This window comes from Astatotilapia calliptera, chromosome 12 (genome assembly GCF_964374335.1).
Source record: "Astatotilapia calliptera chromosome 12, fAstCal68.1, whole genome shotgun sequence".
Lineage (NCBI taxonomy): Eukaryota > Metazoa > Chordata > Actinopteri > Cichliformes > Cichlidae > Astatotilapia > Astatotilapia calliptera.
In genome coordinates this window covers 20,624,205-20,645,084 of record NC_137433.1, presented here as the reverse complement: position 1 = coordinate 20,645,084, position 20,880 = coordinate 20,624,205, and the positions used below count along the sequence as shown (strand labels likewise).

At 39.7% G+C, this 20,880-nt stretch overlaps 1 protein-coding gene across 1 annotated transcript; it reads left to right on the top strand.

The window, feature by feature from the left end:
* The first annotated feature begins 735 nt into the window (after positions 1-735).
* On the top strand, positions 736-19,534 carry pes (pescadillo). Its single transcript, XM_026186974.2, has 15 exons — positions 736-901; positions 1,078-1,157; positions 2,652-2,805; positions 2,982-3,091; positions 3,359-3,530; positions 3,621-3,710; positions 4,040-4,156; positions 4,250-4,327; positions 9,096-9,185; positions 16,691-16,821; positions 16,913-17,038; positions 17,352-17,536; positions 18,491-18,657; positions 18,748-18,915; positions 19,156-19,534. Exons 1-15 carry the CDS (start codon positions 878-880, stop codon positions 19,228-19,230), a joined length of 1,767 nt encoding a protein of 588 aa, XP_026042759.2. The 5' UTR covers positions 736-877; the 3' UTR covers positions 19,231-19,534.
* The last annotated feature ends 1,346 nt before the right edge of the window (positions 19,535-20,880 follow it).

Here is a 20,880-nt window from a genome sequence, read left to right as displayed (position 1 = left end):
TACAGGCTTAAACATATACGTACACTCGGTTAAATCTTTTAATAAATGACGCTGACAGTTCTATGATGACCTATGAACTTATTTTTAGTGATAATGATTGGCTACAAGTGGTAGTTTCTCTTTCCAGCATAAAAAGGATTTTTTTTAAAAAGCACTTATTCTATTGACCAATTCTCAGAGTAATGGAAAAGTCCAATACTGACCCTTATAAGTCAGGTCTGTGCTGGGAAACAAACCAAGATAACTGAACTCTATCAAGTGTGAGGCTGAGGTGTAACTTGCTAAGTGACATTGAACTAATTATAAGTGGGGCTGTATGTATTTATTTAAACCAGTATGTACAATTTTGTATAATCTACTGTTTGGATTAGAGAAAATACAAAAGAAAATCAAACTTCTGTACCCAGCTCTTGGTTTTTAAAGTCATTAACGATGTGTGCTGTACAACCATTCCACTCAGGAAAAAGAACAGTTCAAAGAAATCATTAAAAGCACACCATTGATGAGTGTATGTAAACCTTTACTCCTGGCACGACATTTTATTTTTTAGATGACTGCGGATTTAATAAAGAAGGTGCTTTTCATCATGTTGGCTATATGCTGTTTGTTGTGGACAACAAAATCCCAAAGATGAGTATAAGTTTTATATGTACGAATGTTTCACGTGCAAACACTGCTTCGGCTTTCCTTTGTAAACAGGCAAATAAACGGCCCACCCCTGGGTCCTACTGCTTGGGCCTCTCTTTCGCGCATGTCAAGCCACACGTGCATCTCCTGCGTGTTGTGTCGGTCGTTGTTGTGTACCCTTGCGAATTGTGTAATTTGTACACAACTACATTTGGATAAAACTCCGTGGAGGGTTAGAAACTGTCTCTAAATGGGAGGTCTTCAAAAGAAAAAGGTTGGTGTGGGTGTTCGCGTAATGTCGGGCGTCTTATTACCAAAAATCTGACTATCCCGTTAGCTAACAGCTAGCTGAAGTTTGTTTTTCTCAAACAGTAGATTCTTCTGGACGCGGATGAGCTTATGTGCCTTGTTAACACAAGTTGAATATGAGCATCTTCCTATGTTTTTCAGTTTGAGAGGGGCTCTGCCACCAACTACATCACAAGAAACAGAGCTCGAAAGAAGTTGCAGCTCAGCCTCCCAGATTTCAGGTAACGTTGCAGTTAGCAATTGTACACGTGTGTGTGTGTGTGTGTGTGTGTGTGTTTTAAATCACGATTTAGTCATACCCCGCCGGCACTGTATTAGTTTCTCGTTATTGTATAGTAACGCTAACGCTTTCTGGGTGAGAAAAGGTGCGAGGGCCCATTTATGACGCAAAGTCTTTAAAACTCAGTGAGTGAGTTTATTTTATTTTATTTTTTTTGGGGGGGGGGGGGGGGTGCTGTGAAACTCATGCGTTTGTATTGAACAAGGTAGACAATTGTGCAGGGTCAAACAAAAGTGCATTTCTTCTCGGCTCCTGGCTTTTGAGGTCACAACAGTAGTCCAGTCACTAGCATCCTCCTTTCACATCAACGCTCTGCATGTCCTTCACTACATCCATGAATCTTCTCTGTGGTCTTCCTCTTTTCCACCTGCCAGGCAGCTCCTTCATCAACATCCTTTGTCCAGTAATTATCCACTGTTCCTCCTCTACACGTCCAAACCATCCCGGCCTTGTTTCTATTTCTAACTTTGTCTCTTCTCAATCTTAGCTGTCCTTTTGATGTACTCAATTCTTACATTCCTACTGTAAATTTGAGAGTCTCAGCATCTACAGCTCTACCAGCTTGGCCTCCCATCCAAATTATACTTCACAGCACGTCTCACTACCATCTTGCAATACTTAGCTGTCATTCTTGCTGCTATCCTTCTGCCACAAATCACCCCTGACTCTCATTTCCATCTTTTCCACCCTCCCTGAACTCTCTTCTTCACTTCTCTTGTGCACTGTTGCTTTGGATGGTTGACCCCAGCATTAAAACTCATCCTCTTTCACTGCGTCTGCTCCTAGTTAGTGAAATGCAAAGAGTATTAATGCAGCCTCGAAAGTGAAGCAAAATTTAATTAGCACATCAGTAAAAACATTACCATCAACAAGAAAGAATGTATTGACGCCAAAGTTAGTGAGACAAAGTTATGTTAGTAGTTAGTAATGAATCTGCACCTAGTTATATTCTCTATGATCAACACTATATCCATAAATCACATCTGACATATAATGTGCATAAATTAATTTAACAAGTAATTCTGAGGTGTCTTACATCTTCAGTGAATGTGATCAGAATATTTAGCAGTGGTTGGTAATTTCAAAATAAATCCATGGTTCTGAAAGTGTTACTCTCCATGCCAATATTACTTTTTTTGGGTGTTTTGTTTTTTGTAAAACCAGCAATTCAAATGTAACAATATTTAAATTTTCAAAAATGGACCAGTCAACTATTATTTTTTTTCCCCCTAATACGATTTTTATATATATATATATATATATATATATATATATATATATATATATATATATAAAAAATACATTTTTTTTTTTTTTTTTTAAATACCATCATAGCAACTTACTTTTCTCCAAGTTTGTTCCAAATCTCGATTTCCAGCCTTTCTCAGAAAGGTGCCTTGTTGCAGACAAATAATTTCTCTTCTCTGATTTTCAGGCGACTTTGCATTCTCAAAGGCATATACCCTCATGAGCCAAAACACAAGAAGAAGGTGAACAAGGGATCTACAGCTCCAAGGACCTTCTACCTGCTCAAAGACATCCGCTTTCTGCTCCATGAGCCAATTGTTGGAAAGTTCAGAGAGTACAAGGTATATTACATAAGAAACCAGTACCTTAGTGTTCTTTACCTCTATAAAAAGGATATTTAAATCACTTTGCTTGAATCAGTTTTTCCTCATCATGTCTTTGGTTTATCGTTTGATTTCAATTTGGTTGACAATCTTTTTGGTACCTGTTATTTTCAACATTTATTTTTGTCTTGTAGATATTTGTGCGTAAGCTTAAGAAGGCTTATGGAAAAACAGAGTGGTCTGCAGTGGAAAGACTGAGAGAGAACAAGCCGACCTATAAATTGGATCACATCATCAAAGAAAGGTGGGGTGGTTATTCTTCACACTGAACATAAGAGGGCATAGTTGATCTATTTTTCTTTTTTTTCTCTGCCACTATATGAATTAAATTGAAATTGTAGGGTAACAGTAGAACAGAGTCTTTAGGAGTCTGTCAGTATCTATTTTTTTTTTTTTTTTTTACAGCTTTTAACATGCAAGTTATCTTTGTTTTTTATTTTTATTTCAAAGGTAAGATGTTTTTGTCAAAACAAAACCTCATAAATATTGCTTGTGCTTCTTTGTTTGGCAGGTATCCAACCTTCATTGATGCCCTCCGTGATATCGACGATGCCCTCTGCATGTGCTTCCTCTTCTCCACTTTTGCTCGAACAGGAAAATGTCATGTGCAGACAATCCAGCTGTGCAGACGCCTCACTGTGGAGTGGATGAACTATGTGATCGCATCACGTTCTCTCCGAAAGGTGCAAGTTCACCAGCCTGTTATTGATCTGACTCTGTGAGAGTTGGTTGACCTGTGTTCTGTAATGTGCTAAACGTTTCTGTTTTGATAGGTTTTCCTCTCCATCAAGGGAATATATTATCAGGCTGAGGTGATGGGACAGCTCATTACATGGGTGGTGCCATATCAGTTCTCCCATGATGTAAGTGCAGTTTGGCAAATTGCAGTCAACAGGGACAGTGCTAATAATAAATAGTCACTTTATTACTGTTGGGTTATAATGTAGGTTGCCAGGCCAACATTGTAAATAAAAAATTGTCCTTAATGTCTTGCCTGCTCATTAAGAATCAGAAAATGTGTGGCACTTATGAACAAGAAAACTGACTTTGCTGATGGCTTTAACTTGTGAGCAGCCTGTCTGTTTTAAAATTAGAATATACTAAAAATTATGTTGGAAGTGACTCTGATTGAACTCACACTTATAAATATATCACTGAAATATGGTCAAACTAATATTTGTTTCTCTTTCAGCACCCCGTTGATGTTGATTACAGAGTAATGGCAACATTCACAGAGTTGTACACCACTCTGCTGGGCTTTGTCAGTTTCAGGCTCTACAGTTCCCTCAACTTGGTCTACCCACCAAAGGTATCGTGGACTGTAATATAAAAAAGGATTTATGATAAATTGATCATATGTAACCAGACCTGCCCTCAGTTAATATTGCCTCTCATTTTGCAGCTGGACAGTAATGGAGAGTCAGAGCCTAAGGAAGAGAGTGAGGATGACTATGCCATGAATTCAGAAAGTTACTTAGAGGTGAGTCACTTTGTTTTAAACAGTGTAAAAGACCTCTGATGTCTTTTGTTTGTGGTGCTCATTACATTGAAAGGAGGCTTGTTGGTTATCCAGAGTGACAGAATAAATTCACTTAAACCATCCAGCATAAAGCAGCGTTGGAGTTTTGTTAAAACTATATCACCACTTCAGTGGCAGAGAGAACTCGGTCACACAACTTCTCCAGGAAGGATAGCAAAAGTGTTGTTGATGCTTTTTGGGAAAAAACATGTCCCAGGTGACCTCTAAAACAAGCTTTTAAAGCACAGGGTACGTTGTTTTCCTGGCTTCAGCAATCTGTAAAGACAATGCATTCTGTTATTCAAGCAGGAGTCGTCTTTATTTTCCCTCAGCTTTACTGAGACATAAAACTGGGATATGTGCTAATGTGCATTTATAAAGTTTAGACTTGTGCTCTGCTGAATATGATCCATATTCCTTACTAGGTTATATCCAGTGGGGTTGTCATTGGGAGCTCAGGGGGAGCTCTTTATTGAATAGTTAGCTGTACTACACAGTGCTTCAGAGGTTCAATAACCCCCAACATGCACTCACCCGCTCAGTCAGCCAATGCATTTACACTGTAGCATTAACAGGAACAGTTAAGAGTCACGCAACAATAACAGATGTAAATAACACAAGTTTCCTCGCTTAAACGGCAACACATGTCCCCAAGGCATGATTGGAGATAACTAGTCACTCCCAACACGCCATGATACCATGTTCTGATTGAGGGATTGAATTAAAACGTACAACTCTGCTATCACTTCTGACATAAACGAAGACAAAACTAAACAGCAGTGGCTTTGTAGGGTTGCTGAAGTTGGGCTAGCTGTAGGACTGGGCGCTATATTGAGGTTTTTTTTTTTGTTTGTTTTTAAATATCGATATATTTTTATACGAGATAAGATGTGACAATATCCTTTATATCGATATAGTCTATGTTACGTTATAATTATACTTGTGGAGCCGCAGGTTTGCCTCTCTTGCGTCCACTTTTGTCTCTACGCAACGTTACTCGGCCTCGCTTCTCTCCTTCACTGAACACAACTCCCCCTCCCCCATCGCTTCACCTGCAGGCAACAACAAGATGGACACGGCAAATCTCCGTTAACGAGTTACCGTGCATCGCCCCGCACATGGGGCTGGACGGCGTCAACGTGTTAGCGAGCTAACCGTGCTAACGAGCTAATCATGCTAACGCCTAAAATCCTTTCATTTTCTCAAAAGTTGACAGCACGCCTTGTGTATGAATTCTGTGCTTGATGACCACAAACCAATTTTATGTGGTACACAGCGCTCAGCAATCTGTCAAAAAATGTTTTAATATGACTTTGCTAAGCTACGGAGCTGCACCGCTTGATGGATTGTCGGAGCATTACGGCTACCGTAGTCTGGAGCCTCGCGGAGTAATACGTACTGTGCTTCAACGTAGTATAGACCCTGTGCACGAGAAAATGCTAACTTCCTGGTTTGAGACCGGATGTAGGGTTGTAAATTTCCGGTAGCTTTACTTTGCGGTCAATCGCTACTGCGAAGATATACTCCAAAATCATGTCCAAAACTCAAAAACTGAAAGATCGCGTTAAGTTACAAAGAGCAGAAGGTGGGAACACTCACCACTGTTGTGTCATTAAAAAAAAATCTAATGATCAATTTTGACGTTTAAAGAGTTTAGATGATCAGTTGTTTACATCACTCAACACAAGCAGAACTGCATTACTGCAGCAGAAGACACATCGTCCACATTCAGAAACACATCTCTGTACAGTGACTGGTCTTATGATTTAAACAGGCAAATGTTCAGCATTCAAACTACAGGTGAAGAATAGTCAAACCAGATGTTTCCCCCGTTATGTCGATATCAGCTAGTCAAGTGTAGTCGCTATAACGCGGTTCACCTTTCACCTCGCTGTTTCACAGATTTTTTTTTTTTTCTTTTTAGTGCAAGTTTGCATGCTTATTTTTTTTTACGTCACATTGTGTCCTGCGTCCTGATCGCTGCAGACGATCTCCTCCGTGACGTCTCTCCTGTACAGTACAGAATCGCTGCATCGATCCCTAGCAGTGTGACTCTGAAGTGCAGTGCTGTATGTCCACGATGTCCATGAAAGGTTTTGCACTGTCAAAAAATAAAATTGGCTACTTTTTTTCACCTATCGCTGGTTATTTTTAGAACATAACACCCGCGATAAACGAGGGACAGCTGAGAAATATAACATTTGAATCGCTTTGCTCTGAGGCGCGGGGGTAAAAAATATCGACAAGTCGATGAACATCATTTACAGATATATTGGGTAAATGCTCAAGACATCTATAGAAATGTAAATCGCCGCTTGATTCATTCATTTGCTTAACTTGTTTTGGACCGTAAACAAGGCGCGAATAGGACACCGGAAATCAAGCTCCCAACAGGAGTTTCCGCACCAGAAGTAGCATATGTTAACGTGCACATAGTCTATTACCGTATTGTGTGTATAAGGACCATAAATGGCACGAAGCGGATTTCAAACTCCAGGCTGTCAGTCACGCAGTAGAACTTCGGAACAGAGCAGCTGCGAAATGTGTCTCTTTGTTATTATGCTCAGCATCTTTTAGTTTACATTTTGACTGCACAATTGTGAGCTTTTTGTTGTGCACAACAACAACATTGTTTTCTTTTATTTATCAAGCATTATTATTTAATAATGTATTTATTTATTTTTGAGTAATTTTTTTTAATGTACATATATGCTGTATGTTACCAAAAGTGCCTGTGTGACATCTGGGACACAGCTTTGACTAAGAACTCTCTTTTCTTACTTTATGACTTTAAAAAAAATTATTGAGATATATATCGTATATCGCCATCCAGCTAAAAAATATCGAGATGAATTTGGGGCCATATTGCCCAGTCCTACCTAGCTGGTATATAATGATATACTATGTGGTGGCCAGCTACACAGCTATGGTTAGCATAATATAAACACAGTGAAGCTGGAGGATGAATGCTAACATTTTCCCACTCGCTACAAGCTAACGTGAGGGTTCCTGATGGTTAGGGACAAATGTAACCGCACGGCAGGATGTTGTAAACCAGGGGTCCCCAATCCCAGTCCGTGAGGGCCGGTGTCCCTGCAGGTTTTAGATCTCACCCTGGGTCAACACACCTGAATCACATGATTAGTTCTTTACCAGGCTTCTGGAGAACTTCAAGACATGTTGAGAAGGTAATTTATCCATTTAAATCAGCTGTGTTGGATCAAGGACGCATGTCCTTCAGGGACACCGGTCCTCGTTGACTGGGATTGGGGACCCCTGCTGTAAACGGACCAAACTTCAGTCAGGAGAACAACTGCGATAATCCATCCACAATGCGAGGTTAGTCATTAATATATTGCTGCGTGGGCTGGGGTGTAGTTACATCATAAGGTTATAAAAACTGGGCTTTAAAATGACTAGTGGTAATAAAAACCGAGACAGGCGGACAGTGATCACTGACTTTTTTTAGGGGCTTGTTCAAATGAAATAGAATAAAATACAAAGCAGTAAAACATGTTACAAACCCAACAGCCTTAATAAATGCAGAGTACCCAGAAGCAGGGTTCATGCGGCATCACTTAAAGATTGGATATCCTACCTGCTGTGGATGTTTTAATGCAGTATAGTTGTTGTTGTTGTTATTATTATCACTTGTCACATTCTGTTTCTGACAGTTAAAATAAATAACATTCATATAAGAAATAAAATTGTTTCGTGTAAACTGTATATGGTGTTCAGTAGGCCTATACTATTGTACTTTAATGTCGGTCATAGGGGTGGTACTTCAAGAGCCATATATTTTATGAGGTGGTACTCGATGTGAAAAGTTTGAGAAACACTGCGTTACGCCTGGGTTGGACCTCCTTTTTGCTTCAGAGTTGCCTGAATTTTTTATGCCATAGATTCAACAAGTTGGGGGAAACATTCCTCAGAGATTTTAGTGCATTTGTCTGCTGCTCAGCCCTGGTGCAAATCTCCCTATCCACCACATCCCAGCGGAGCTCTATTGGATTGAGATCTGCTGACTTCTATAAGCTATTTAAGTGCATTGAACTCATGGTCATGCTCAGGTTGAAAACAGTTTTAGATGATCTGAGCTTTGTTTCATGGTGTGTTATCCTGGTGGAAGCAAACATCAGAAGATTGTTACACTGGTCATAAAGGGATGAGCATGGTCAGCAGCAATACTCGGGTAGGTTGTGGGGTTTAAATGATGACCAGTTAAGGGGCCCACATTATTATTTCGCCACTGAGCTATTGATACAAAGAAGCATGGAGCCATGCTTTCATGTTGTTTACACGAAATTGATGTGATGCTCTTCTGCCATGGTTGTAATAAGTGGTTATTCAAGTTTCTGTTGCCTTGACATCACCAGCCTGGCCAGAAAGAAAGGTTGCTGCCATGTGATTGGCAGATTAGGTATTTGCATAAATAAACTGTTATGGTGTCTGTAATAAAGCAACTTGTAAGTGTATTAATTTAACTTACACATACAGTACACTTAACATGAGGTCTTGCCCTATATCATTTCAGACACTTTAATTAGAGCTCAACATGTAGTCTACCTAAAAGCATTCAGTATGCTAATAGAGAAATTGTGTAAACTCATGTTTTTAAAAGCCTCATGCTTAAATTAAACTGTTGACTAAACTAACTAAATCTATTAAGTACGCACACATTGAGGTGTAAATGCTAACACTTGTGCTTACCTTGTTTTTGATTTTGTAGAAACTGTCAGCTCTGAGTGCCAGTCTGGCACGCGTGGTTTCTTCTGCAGATGAGGAGGAGGCTCAACTGGACCAGTTTCCCAGTGAAGGGGTAAGAAAGCTAACTTGCAAAACACGACACATCACATGTATCTTACGATTTACTCAGGCAAGGCATAACTATTTGTTATTGAGAAATATAATCAAAACACACAGATCACCACTTCATGCATAATGCCTCTTATAAATCTATGGACGTGTGTGCGATACTGTGGTGTCATGGTAAATTGCTCGGGTAAAGTTTGTAGCATGCGTGCTCGTTGGTTTTGTCTGCTTCCACTTGTCTTTGCACTAGGATGATGTCGGCATAAATGTGCAGTCATATTCGTTGTGTCCCCACTAGTGCTGTCAGCGTTAATCTCGTTGAAATGACATTAACGCCATAACGCGGCAAATCTCCGTTAACGACTTACCGTGGGGCTGGACGGCGTTAACAAGCTAACTGCGCTAACGCAGTAGTTCCCACCAATGTAATTGAGCATGTACATGCCTATGTTTACAGGTACTTATAGATATGTTACTTACACAGGGATAGTAGTAGTAGAATAGTTAAATTTATTACTTGCATATTTCCACAACCCTCTATCCATAACACATACTGTGTATAAGTGTACATAGAACTAGAGATGGCACGATACCACTTTTTTATGTCCGATACCGATACCGATATCATAAATTTGGATATCTGCCGATACCGATATGAATCCGATATAGTGTTTTTTAATCAACAAAACTGTTTTTTAAAATATCTTGCTGCATTTTGCAAGTCTGCAAGTTCATACTCAAGTTTAAAACAACAACTACACTAAAGCTATTCTGTTATACCTGTATACAAAAAAAATATTTCATAGTTCAGCAATACTGATCAATCTAATAAACTTAGACCTACACCATCCTCCCTATTCTGGTATTTTAAAGAGTACTTGGCGTAAATATTAAGCAACCTAACTAATAGGGTTCCAACTCCCAGCAACAACAAAAATAAATAAATAAAAAATAGGGAACCACCCCTCACGCTCCACCTCATGATGCTTAATCAACGTAATCAACCTTAATTTGATGCAGTGTGAAAAAAAATGCACAGAAATCAATTATTTTTCAAGAAATATTAAATAGATTCAACATCTTTCTTCAACAAAATTGCAGACTGCACAGATGGTACCTTCCCAAAGGAAAATGTACTATAGCTTACTAGGATATATATATTAGACTTAATAGTCACTATATACAGTAATTGACTTCTATTCATTTTACATCAAATTAAAACTTTGGGTGTCAGATAATTATTTATTAAAAGCTAGACATTTTAAATGAGAATAAGAAAGAAAAGTATGTCTTTGTGCCCCCTTTTCCCAGTTAATGCCCTATCGGCCCCCCTGGCTAAACTTTGCTAGATCCGCCCCTGCACAGTTACCAGCGTCAGCTACGTAGAAAAAGATCCTGGTGTAGAAAGTAATATTAAATAAATTGTAACAACAGCTTATCAAGCTTAAACGTGCTGCTGTTGTTCAGCCGCTGGTTTGGTCTTTCTGGCGCAAAGTGGACCAAAAACAAACGAGAGACAGACTCGGGACAGAAAAGCCGATCAGCTGATTTAAGCAGTTTCACAATTGAAGTAGCAGCCGGAGAGCGAGAGGCAGTCGCTCGTTAAGCTTAACGTGGGAATGCTTTACAAACATTCAGAGATGGACTTACACACTTGCTTTACTTCTCTCGGGGATAACTTTGTCGGAGATGAAATGCCAGGTTGCTAGCGAAGCTCCAAATGCTATCCAGACCACCAACAGGCATGCCACAGCCGCTCTATCACGTGATGCATACTGCTCCGACGTTCTGAGGTGAGTTACGGTGTGTTGCAAGTTTTGTGAGGTGCTTTCGTGATATTTAATGGATCGGATTACATTTTTTATTTTTCTCCGATATCCGATCCAGTAATTTAGGTCAGTATCGGACCGATACCGATACGTAATATCGGATCGGTCCATCTCTACATAGAACCTCAGCTACTGTTGTATATACAGTGGGGCAAAAAAGTATTTAGTCAGCCACCGATTGTGCAAGTTCCCCCACTTAAAATGATGACAGAGGTCAGTAATTTGTACCAGAGGCACACTTCAACTGTGAGAGACAGAATGTTTAAAAAAAAATCCATGAATCCACATGGTAGGATTTGTAAAGAATTTATAAGTAAATCAGGGTGGAAAATAAGTATTTGGTCACCTCAAACAAGGAAAATCTCTGGCTCTCACAGACCTGTAACGTCTTCTGTAAGAAGCTTTTCTGTCCCCCACTCGTATGAATGGCACCTGTTTGAACTCATCATCTGTATAAAAGACACCTGTCCACAGCCTCAAACAGTCAGACTCCAAACTCCGCCATGGCCAAGACCAAAGAGCTTTCGAAGGACACCAGGAAAAGTATTGTAGACCTGCACCAGACTGGGAAGAGTGAATCTACAATAGGCAAGCAGCTTGGTGTGAAAAAAATCAACTGTGGGAGCAATCATCAGAAAATGGAAGACATACAAGACCACTGATAATCTCCCTCGATCTGGGGCTCCACGCAAGATCTCATCCCGTGGGGTCAAAATGATCATGAGAACGGTGAGCAAAGATCCCAGAACCACACGGGGGGACCTGGTGAATGACCTGCAGAGAGCTGGGACCAAAGTAACAAAGGTCACCATCAGTAACACACTACAACGGCAGGGAATCAAATCCCACAGTGCCAGACGTGTTCCGCTGCTGAAGCCAGTGCATGTCCAGGCCCGTCTGTTTGCCAGAGAGCACATGGATGATACAGCAGAGGATTGGGAGAATGTCATGTGGTCAGATGAAACCAAAGTAGAACTTTTTGGTATAAACTCAACTCGTCGTGTTTGGAGGAAGAAGAATACTGAGTTGCATCCCAAGAACACCATACCTACTGTGAAGCATGGGGGTGGAAACATCATGCTATGGGGCTGTTTTTCTGCCAAGGGGACAGGACGACTGATCCGTGTTAAGGACAAAATGAATGGGGCCATGTATCGTGAGATTTTGAGCCAAAACCTCCTTCCATCAGTGAGAACTTTGAAGATGAAACGAGGCTGGGTCTTCCAACATGACAATGATCCAAAACACACCACCCGGGCAACAAAGGAGTGGCTCCGTAAGAAGCATTTGAAAGTCCTGGAGTGGCCTAGCCAGTCTCCAGACCTCAACCCCATAGAAAATCTGTGGCGGGAGTTGAAAGTCCGTGTTGCTCGGCGACAGCCCCAAAACATCACTGCTCTCGAGAAGATCTGCATGGAGGAATGGGCCAAAATACCAGCTACTGTGTGTGCAAACCTGGTAAAGACCTATAGTAAACGTTTGACCTCTGTTATTGCCAACAAAGGTTATGTTACAAAGTATTGAGTTGTATTTTTGTTATTGACCAAATACTTATTTTCCACCCTGATTTACGAATAAATTCTTTACAAATCCTACCATGTGGATTCATGGATTTTCTTTTCACATTCTGTCTCTCACAGTTGAAGTGTACCTCTGGTGCAAATTACTGACCTCTGTCATCATTTTAGGTGGGGGAACTTGCACAATCGGTGGCTGACTAAATACTTTTTTGTCCCACTGTAGTGTATCATCTTATTAATTTAGTATTTCTTGGCTTTATATTCTTGTATTCTTCTATTATCTGTAAATGAGCTGTAATAACACACAAATCCCCCCCCCCCTCGTCCGATCATTAAAGTCTTATCTTAGAAAATACTTTCATTCTTTCTTTTTGCTCTAATTGGTCTCTAAGGTTAAACATTAATGGTTACATCATTTGATCTTTTGAAGCTGTGATACAAGGGATTTACAGCTTTGTTTGGTTGCTACTGACGATATGTTTCTCATCCAGGGAAGCTTGTTGTCACTGACTGATTTGAAGTTAACAATTGTTTTTGTCAATTCATTCTGCTTTTTTATAATTATAGGTAGGAGTAGTAGGTAGTTCAAACTCTGCTTTAATTTATTTATTTAAATATTCTGTTTTGTGTGTGCGTGTTTTTGGGTTTTTTGCCAAAAAAGACAGTTCTGCTTTTTTGCTTCTTTTTTTGTTTGTTGGGTTTCTTAATTTTTATTAAAAAGTTTAAGTCTTAGTAATACGTTCTCAGTTTAATAAAACAGTATTTTCATCCACTGAAACAATCAGTTGTGTAACAATTTTTCAATTACAGAGGGGAAAAAACTTTTTTGCTCAAGCATGGGCACTTAATCGGGAGAATTTTATGAATAAAAAATTAGAATAACAGATTATATTTTTATAAAGTTTTCAAGTCAACTCACCTGAATGATCTTTCAACATTACAGCTTTCAGACTAAAGTGCTTTATTAACCCTTTAAGACCTACCATAGAGCCAAGTTTGCCAGAGCTTATCTTGATATTTTTACATGCTGTAGAGCCATTTTTGGGATTGTTTCAAGTTGCTATATGTCAATACAACCGTTATAGCCCAAATTTATATAATATATATGCATTAAGGGCATAGTAACTACATAAATTGCAAAAACGTGCAATAAACTACAAAATGAAAATCATTTTGGGTTTTTTTTTAACATATATTTCTAGTTAGAGAAATTTAAGAAGTTTATCCCTCAAAACTAAATACACAAAAGTTGCACAAAATAGTTTCGAACCACAGGAAATTTATTATGAGTGTCTTCATAGTTGTGTTTTTTGTTTTTTAGATACACCAATTTTTATATACTGCTGGAAAAACGAAAATAAATATAATGCAAATTTACCCCCCAAAAAACAGCATGTGCATCAAAATAAACTATTTCCAGCAGTGTAATTTTTGTTTGAAGCATCCCAGAAACGATACGGAAAAGTCAAACATGACTTTTAAAAATAAGGCCCTGAAAGTAAAAAAAAAAAACCCTACATTTTCCGCGAAAATGACGTCACTTCCGGGCAGGTAATGGCGGACATGCTGACGTCTATTCCAACGTAGGAAGTGTTATGAACAGCTGATCGGATCAGCAAAACGTGTTTCTGGAATATTATGTTGTTGTCGCTGCAAATGCTTTTTATTCAATTTATTTTCAAAGCTATATGTGGAAGGAAACCGTGTCATAGGACAAGCTGAATGCATAAGATGCAAGTACAACTCCTCCGGTTTCATATGCAAAAAAATGATTGTGCTAGCTTATGTGATTCCAGTTCTACAGGAATTTAAAAATGGCTGCGCAAAACGGAGCGTGCCCGCTCCGACCGGTCTTAAGGGGTTAAGGCATTAACAGATCAACTGTGGAAACTGTGGCTGATCTTATAGATATCTGGCTTCTTTTCAAACTTTTTACATGCCTGATGAGCACATATTTTTATTTAACTTTTTTGTTTGTCTATTTCTCGTGCAGTTAGGTTGAAAAATGTTAGTGCTTCTGAGACATTAGCTTTACTACAAAGCAGGGAACTTCAGGACTTAATTATTACTTAGACATGAGGTGTAACTTCCTGGTGTATTAATTTTACCTGAGCTTTGGAATCTTATCCGGGCGTTCCTGTGTGTTCTGAGAACGTAACAGATAAAATCTGCACATTATTAAAGCAGCCTACTAACCTGTCACTTTTCCTGGAAAGTTACACCCCCTGTTCCTTTGGAGCTTGGTGTTTTTTTTTTTTTTTTAGAGACAATCTAAACCCTCTGGTTTTTCCCCAATGAGTCTCAATCACAGACATATAATCTCAGAGGAAGGAACTGTAATCCCTTGAGTGGTTTTCTGCTGGCTGCATGAAATTTCAAAGATGTTTGTTGGTTCATTTATGATACTGTAGCTGTAGTCTATAGTTAGAAAGTTGGTGCACGAGCAGTGATGGTATTACTCTCTAGTCGGAGTCAGTGAGGCTGTGGTAATCCTTGAGGACACCCCTTTCAAGCCAATAACACGAATTTAACTTGGAACAGATGGTATTGCTGTTATGTGGTTAGTGTTCAGGCTGACCAGAATAAAGGAACCTGTACTTCCTATTGATGAAGTACAGGTTGCACTGTTGTTCACAAAGACCAGCTCCGTCTACAAGATGCTCTAGTTCCTTTGCTTCCAGAGTGGAGCATTACACTGGGGCTTGCCCGCTGGCTAGGTTAATATTTGAAGGTGTTTCAGGGTCCCATAGACTTTATTCCTGGGTTGTCAGGAGTAAGGTCACAATGCATCTACCCTTCAAGATATAGGTGTAGTATGCTCAAGGTCTATTGTGGGTGAAAAAGCCAATTCAATTCTCCTAACCTGGAATTAGTGAGCAAACTGGCTGCAAACTTCCATGGTTGCATTTCAGAGCTGGGGGGTCCACGGGGATGCAACAAACTGCATTCCTTTAAAATCAGCTTCTGCCATCCATGAGTCTACGTAGACCCAAGGGCAAGGTGTCGTAGCTTACTGCTTATCAGTGGCATCTGTTTGGTGATTTTAGGATAACACAGTGCATCTCACCACTAGGACTTTGTCTGTTAGTTGTGGACCATTGAACTCCATTTGTTACTGGCACATGGCAAGCCAGGTCATCCACTCCATATCCATGCAATTAGTGCTGCCACCCATATGAATAGGCAGTGGTGCTGTGTGCCACATCTTGAGGCAAGCAAAGCCATGTCTAGGCTCTGAAGGAGCTGGTTATGGAGATGTTAATGTTTTTGCTGTCTTAAGATAGCCAGTCAGCAGAGGCATAGCAGTAGCTTGGTAATACTGCAAGCAACAAACACTACAAGCTAAGCTGGTGGAAAAGATGCAAGAAAATCAGAATACTTTAATCCCTAAGGAAATTATGTGATGAAGCCTGCACTAATATTCGGTTACATTTTGTATTCTTTGAGTATTATACATATGATAGAGTAGCCAAGCCAACTTTATTTATAAGGTACTTTAAAGCTGGTTATCCAACATCTGAGTAGTCGTTTCTATTAGACTTCAAAGCATGCATAGTCAGTGTGATATAAATTGTCACAACACAACAGTTTCTGCTTTTACCCTTGATTATTTAATTAAATGTCACATGTTTTTTATTGGTTTTAAATTGCTTTTCATATGTTAAATTTCAGTCTCCAGACAGGTCTGGGATTGGTCATCAGATGCCACCAACCACTGTTTTATGTATAAGTGCATCAGCTCCAGCTGAGATAACAAAGAGTCTACTAATCACCATTGCTGACCAATTTAACACCGGTTCAGACAGTTTGTTGAACCTGACTGTGATTCTTTAGTTAAATCTGAGCAACTTAAATTCAGAGATAAGTAAATGTATTAATTGTCGAGTTGTGAGTTGTACTTTTTACATAGCTTTTTTACATTTGCCTTTTGGAATTCTTTTAAGGTTGTAATCCCAATAAATCTAGCTGCACAATTCCTCTGTCATGCATCAGACACCATAATACATCAACAAGTTGGAAGTTGTTTAAAAATAAATAAATAAAAATCATCTTTTAGTTGCTGGCTTGTTTTTAAAGCAATGACTTTAAACTTTTCTGATTTAATTGTAAATAGAAATTCCCTGAAGAATAATTAATGTTTTCCCTTTATTTCTTCGCTACAGGAGGACATGGAGAAGATGGAGGCTAGGGAAAAGGAACTGAAACAGCAAGAAGCTCAGAAGAAGCTTTTTGAGGGACTCAAGTTTTACCTCAACAGAGAAGTTCCCAGAGAGTCTCTGGCATTCGTCATCAGGTGAGCGAGAGATGCTACAGTGAAGCAAAGAAACGTCCACGGAAGCCTGAAGCTGACTTTTTCACTTTTGTGTATTTCTGTTGCCTTTCAGGTGTTTTGGAGGTCAGGTATCCTGGGACAAGTCTGTGTGCATTGGTAGCACATACGATGTGACAGATGAGACCATCACCCATCAAATTATTGACAGGCCCAGTGTTGGCAAACAGTATATCAACAGGTAGAGAAATGCTGTGCTTTTCATCATGTATGAGAAGGTTTTTTGTTTTTTTTTTCCTTATAGAGGTATTTGATTTTGTCATAGAATTCGTAATCCTAGAGACAGGAAGTGTGTCATTCATGTACATTACCCACTTTTACAATGACTCCTTTCACTGGAATATTTCCCATCCCCCCCACCCCTTGGTCCTGCAGCAGAAAAAATCCTCACCAAAGAGCAAGATTGTATTCTCATTATTACATAGTAGACGCATGAAAATATGCACTTATTTGCCATCATAACAGATGATTTTCGAAACCTTTGCTTGTTTTAGATACTACATCCAACCCCAGTGGCTATACGACTGTGTCAATGCCAAAATTCTCTTGCCTGTGGAGGATTATTTCCTTGGGGTGACTCTACCCCCTCACCTGTCTCCGTTTGTGGAGGAGAAGGAAGGTGACTATGTGCCTCCAGAGAAACTGAAGATGATGGCCTTACAGCGAGGAGAAAAACCAGGTGTGGTTCAGTTATATCTCAGTGTGTATGCAGGTCACGCCCACAATTCGCTGACTTTTCCCCTCTGATCAGAGTCCTAGTTTTAAAAACAACAAACAAAAAATACTTTCAGATCTGAATGAACAACAGATGCATAGGAGGGAAAATTATAAGATAACCATAACCTCTAACCATGGTCTCGTGTCATTATTTTGTTACATCATAAAATTATGAGTATTGTACATAATCAAGTAGTTAAGCCAACTTTATTTATAAAGAACAACCACTTAGCAAAGGGTTGGACATAGGAAGAAAAACACACTTGAATAAAACCTTTTTTTAAAGAAGCCTGTTTAATGTGAAATGGCAGCAAATTCCACTATTTGGGAGCCACTACACCAAGTCCTGTCCCCTGTGAGCCTGCACTGTGTCCTCGGCATATACAAGGAGTTGGTCAGCTGATCTGAGCGACTAGGAAAGGGGAGTGCAAGTGCAGCAACTCAGAGAGGTGGTTTGGAGCGAGGCCATGTAACAACCTGAAAACAGATAAAAGAATTTTTAAAATGTCATGTGGAGAGTTAAATAGACATTCACGGCCTCTCTTAATCTGAATGAATGTAATTGATATTTGTGATTGATTTAAAAAGTTTAATAATTTGCTTCCTTTTTTGGGTTGTTTTGGAGACTTTAACACAGAACTGTTCTGATGGTCTGCTTATGTGAATAATTACTGCCAGCATTTCTTAATTGGATGATTAAATTTTTCTTGGTGGCTGGATCGAAATGTTGTGATTTACTAAAAGAACTGTAAGCGAGACAGCTTGTGGAGGTTATAGTTTATCTGATCAGAGTCCTAAAAAGCCACTTTGGCATCACACAGTAATGAAAATAAAAGATGAATATTTAATATAGGCACACAGGATTGAAATGTCAGCAGCACTAATTTTAAATAATTCCTTTTTCTTCCTTTTATAGGCAATGAACAAGAGGAGGATGAGGAAGAAGAGGAGGAGGAGGAGGGAGAACAGGAAGAGGAAGAAGAACAAGAAGAGGATGACAATGGTGATGAAGAGGATGATGAAGAGGAAGTAGCAGAAGAGAAAAACCTTAAGAAAATGGAAGAACAAAGATCCCAGGACAAGGTGATATGTCAGATCCTGATTTCTTTGTCATTGTGATTTTATTTTTTAGATCTTTTGGAATCTTTATTGACTCGTCTCGTTCCCTTTTAGTCTCTACATGTCAAAGTGACACCTGGAAAGCTGAAGGTAGAAAATAAGGCACGCTTGGAGCAGGAGGAGAAAGCAGAGGAGAAGCGTCTGGCCATTATGATGATGAAGAAAAAGGAAAAGTACCTCTATGACAAAATCATGTTTGGAAAGAAAAGAAAAGTCCGTGAGGTGCGTACATTGCCGCTTCGCTAAGAATATTTGTTCAACCTAAAAGCTTTAACTTTGAATATTTTAGTGTTGATACTGAGCATTTTATCTCAGGCCACAGTGTTTACCAGTATTATGTAGCCGCTGCGGAGAGAACGGCGCAGCCCAGCGTTGACCCCCGCTGAGTTCACTGAGCTTAAAAATGGTTGCGTAACTGGTGTTGAGTATCTTCCATTAACTGGGCTCCTTCTCTTTTTACAGGCTAACAAGCTTGCTGCCAAGAGGAAGGCTCACGATGATTCAGAAAAAGCAAAAAAGAAAAAGGCCCGAAAATAACTGGTGCCTTCTTCAGACTGACTTTCTTTTTAACTTTGAGACTCAGTGCATTGCAGGTTTACATACCATAAAACCTGAAAGTGCAGTAGAGCTCTGCGTGCTACATGCACTCTAATGACCTCTGCAGAACTTCAAACAGCGCAGGTTGTCACAAATGCTAGTTGTGTGATTATTATTGTAAAAGTAACTGTTTGATCTGTGCTCCACTTTTCTGTATTGTACAATACAACTTCCTGTTTATTTTAAAATCTGTAACCGAAACATTTTACAGTTAAACGGACTGAATTAAACCTGTTACTTGTGATATTGCATCTCTAAGAAGAAATGATTCTCTTAGTCTTGGCGCCATATTGAAAAATGATTATTTATCCTTGAGGCTGTAGCTTTAGGGCAGCTGTTTCTTTTTAAAGCTGTGCATGGATCAGACAAGATGGCAAAAGGTCAGAATATAATCTGTAACGCACGGCTTAAGATTTCACATCTGCAGAGGCTCAGGTCATGCTGCTGCTGTCGGTTGAACCTCTTTGCTGATTGGTTAACACTTAAGTAGTGGGTGGTAATGACGAAGAACCACAAGACCAAAGCACCATCTCAGAGGGCAAAGGCTACACCCATCATACCCCTCCGCTCCTTGGTTTCCTCACACAGTTTGACACTCGCTGCAGCCTCTCATCCCTTGCCTAGGACCCAAATCTACATTCCTCACAAGCCCACCCAGTTCAAGTCTCAGCCTAGCACTCTGTTTGCCTACAGGCAGAACCACTCCCCGCTGAACAAAAACGGTGTTGTGCCTGAGCTTGATGAATGTGGGTTGACCAGCACAGCTCAAGTCTGCCTTCCAAGAACCGAGAAATCAGTTTAGAGGAAGATGGAGTTCATGTGTAGTGTGGTTTTGTTTTTTGTTTAGTTTTTTTTGGGCGGTATCTTGACAGCGTATTGCAGTATCTGTACACAAAGCCAGATAGACTTGTCGCTCCAGTAATGTTCACTTTCTGCTGAAATGGTTGCCTAGGATGGCAGTTTCACATCAGAAGGTACCGTGTGGTATAACTTGTATGTAGAGTTAAAATATCGATAGCCTTTAGTTAATGAATTGCAGATAAAGATAAGGGAGATTTAAAAGATCAATCCTTTGTAAATACAAGCTGGAAAAACTTATGTGCAGGTTTGTTGTGAAATAAATATCAAATATCTGATCTGTGGTGTAAAATTTAACAACACATACTCGGCAGCCTTGATCAACTAGTACACTCGGTCTTTGTGCTCTGGATTTCTACATTTGTTTCTCTTATGCTGTTTTCTACCCCTCATATCAGCTTGCAGCTCAGACTCCAGTGTCTACACTCAATGGTCTTTTGTATGTAGACACTGAATAGGCACTGTACAGTCTCACTCCTCCCTCACCAGTTCAACCTCCCTCCCTCTCACCCCTCCTCTTTTACGCTTCCTAGCAAGTGCTTGTCCCTTGACACAATTACTGACGTCACAGGTGGCTTGATGAGCTTCCCTGCAGTGCTTTGTTCAGCGTGATCAGTTTTGGAATCAAGTTGAGGGAGGAGGCAGCTGGCTGCCTGAAAGCATCAGGTGTGCGTACAGAGGCGGAGAGAAAGAAGAGAAGAGGAACTGCAATCAGATGAATGAGCTGCGCTG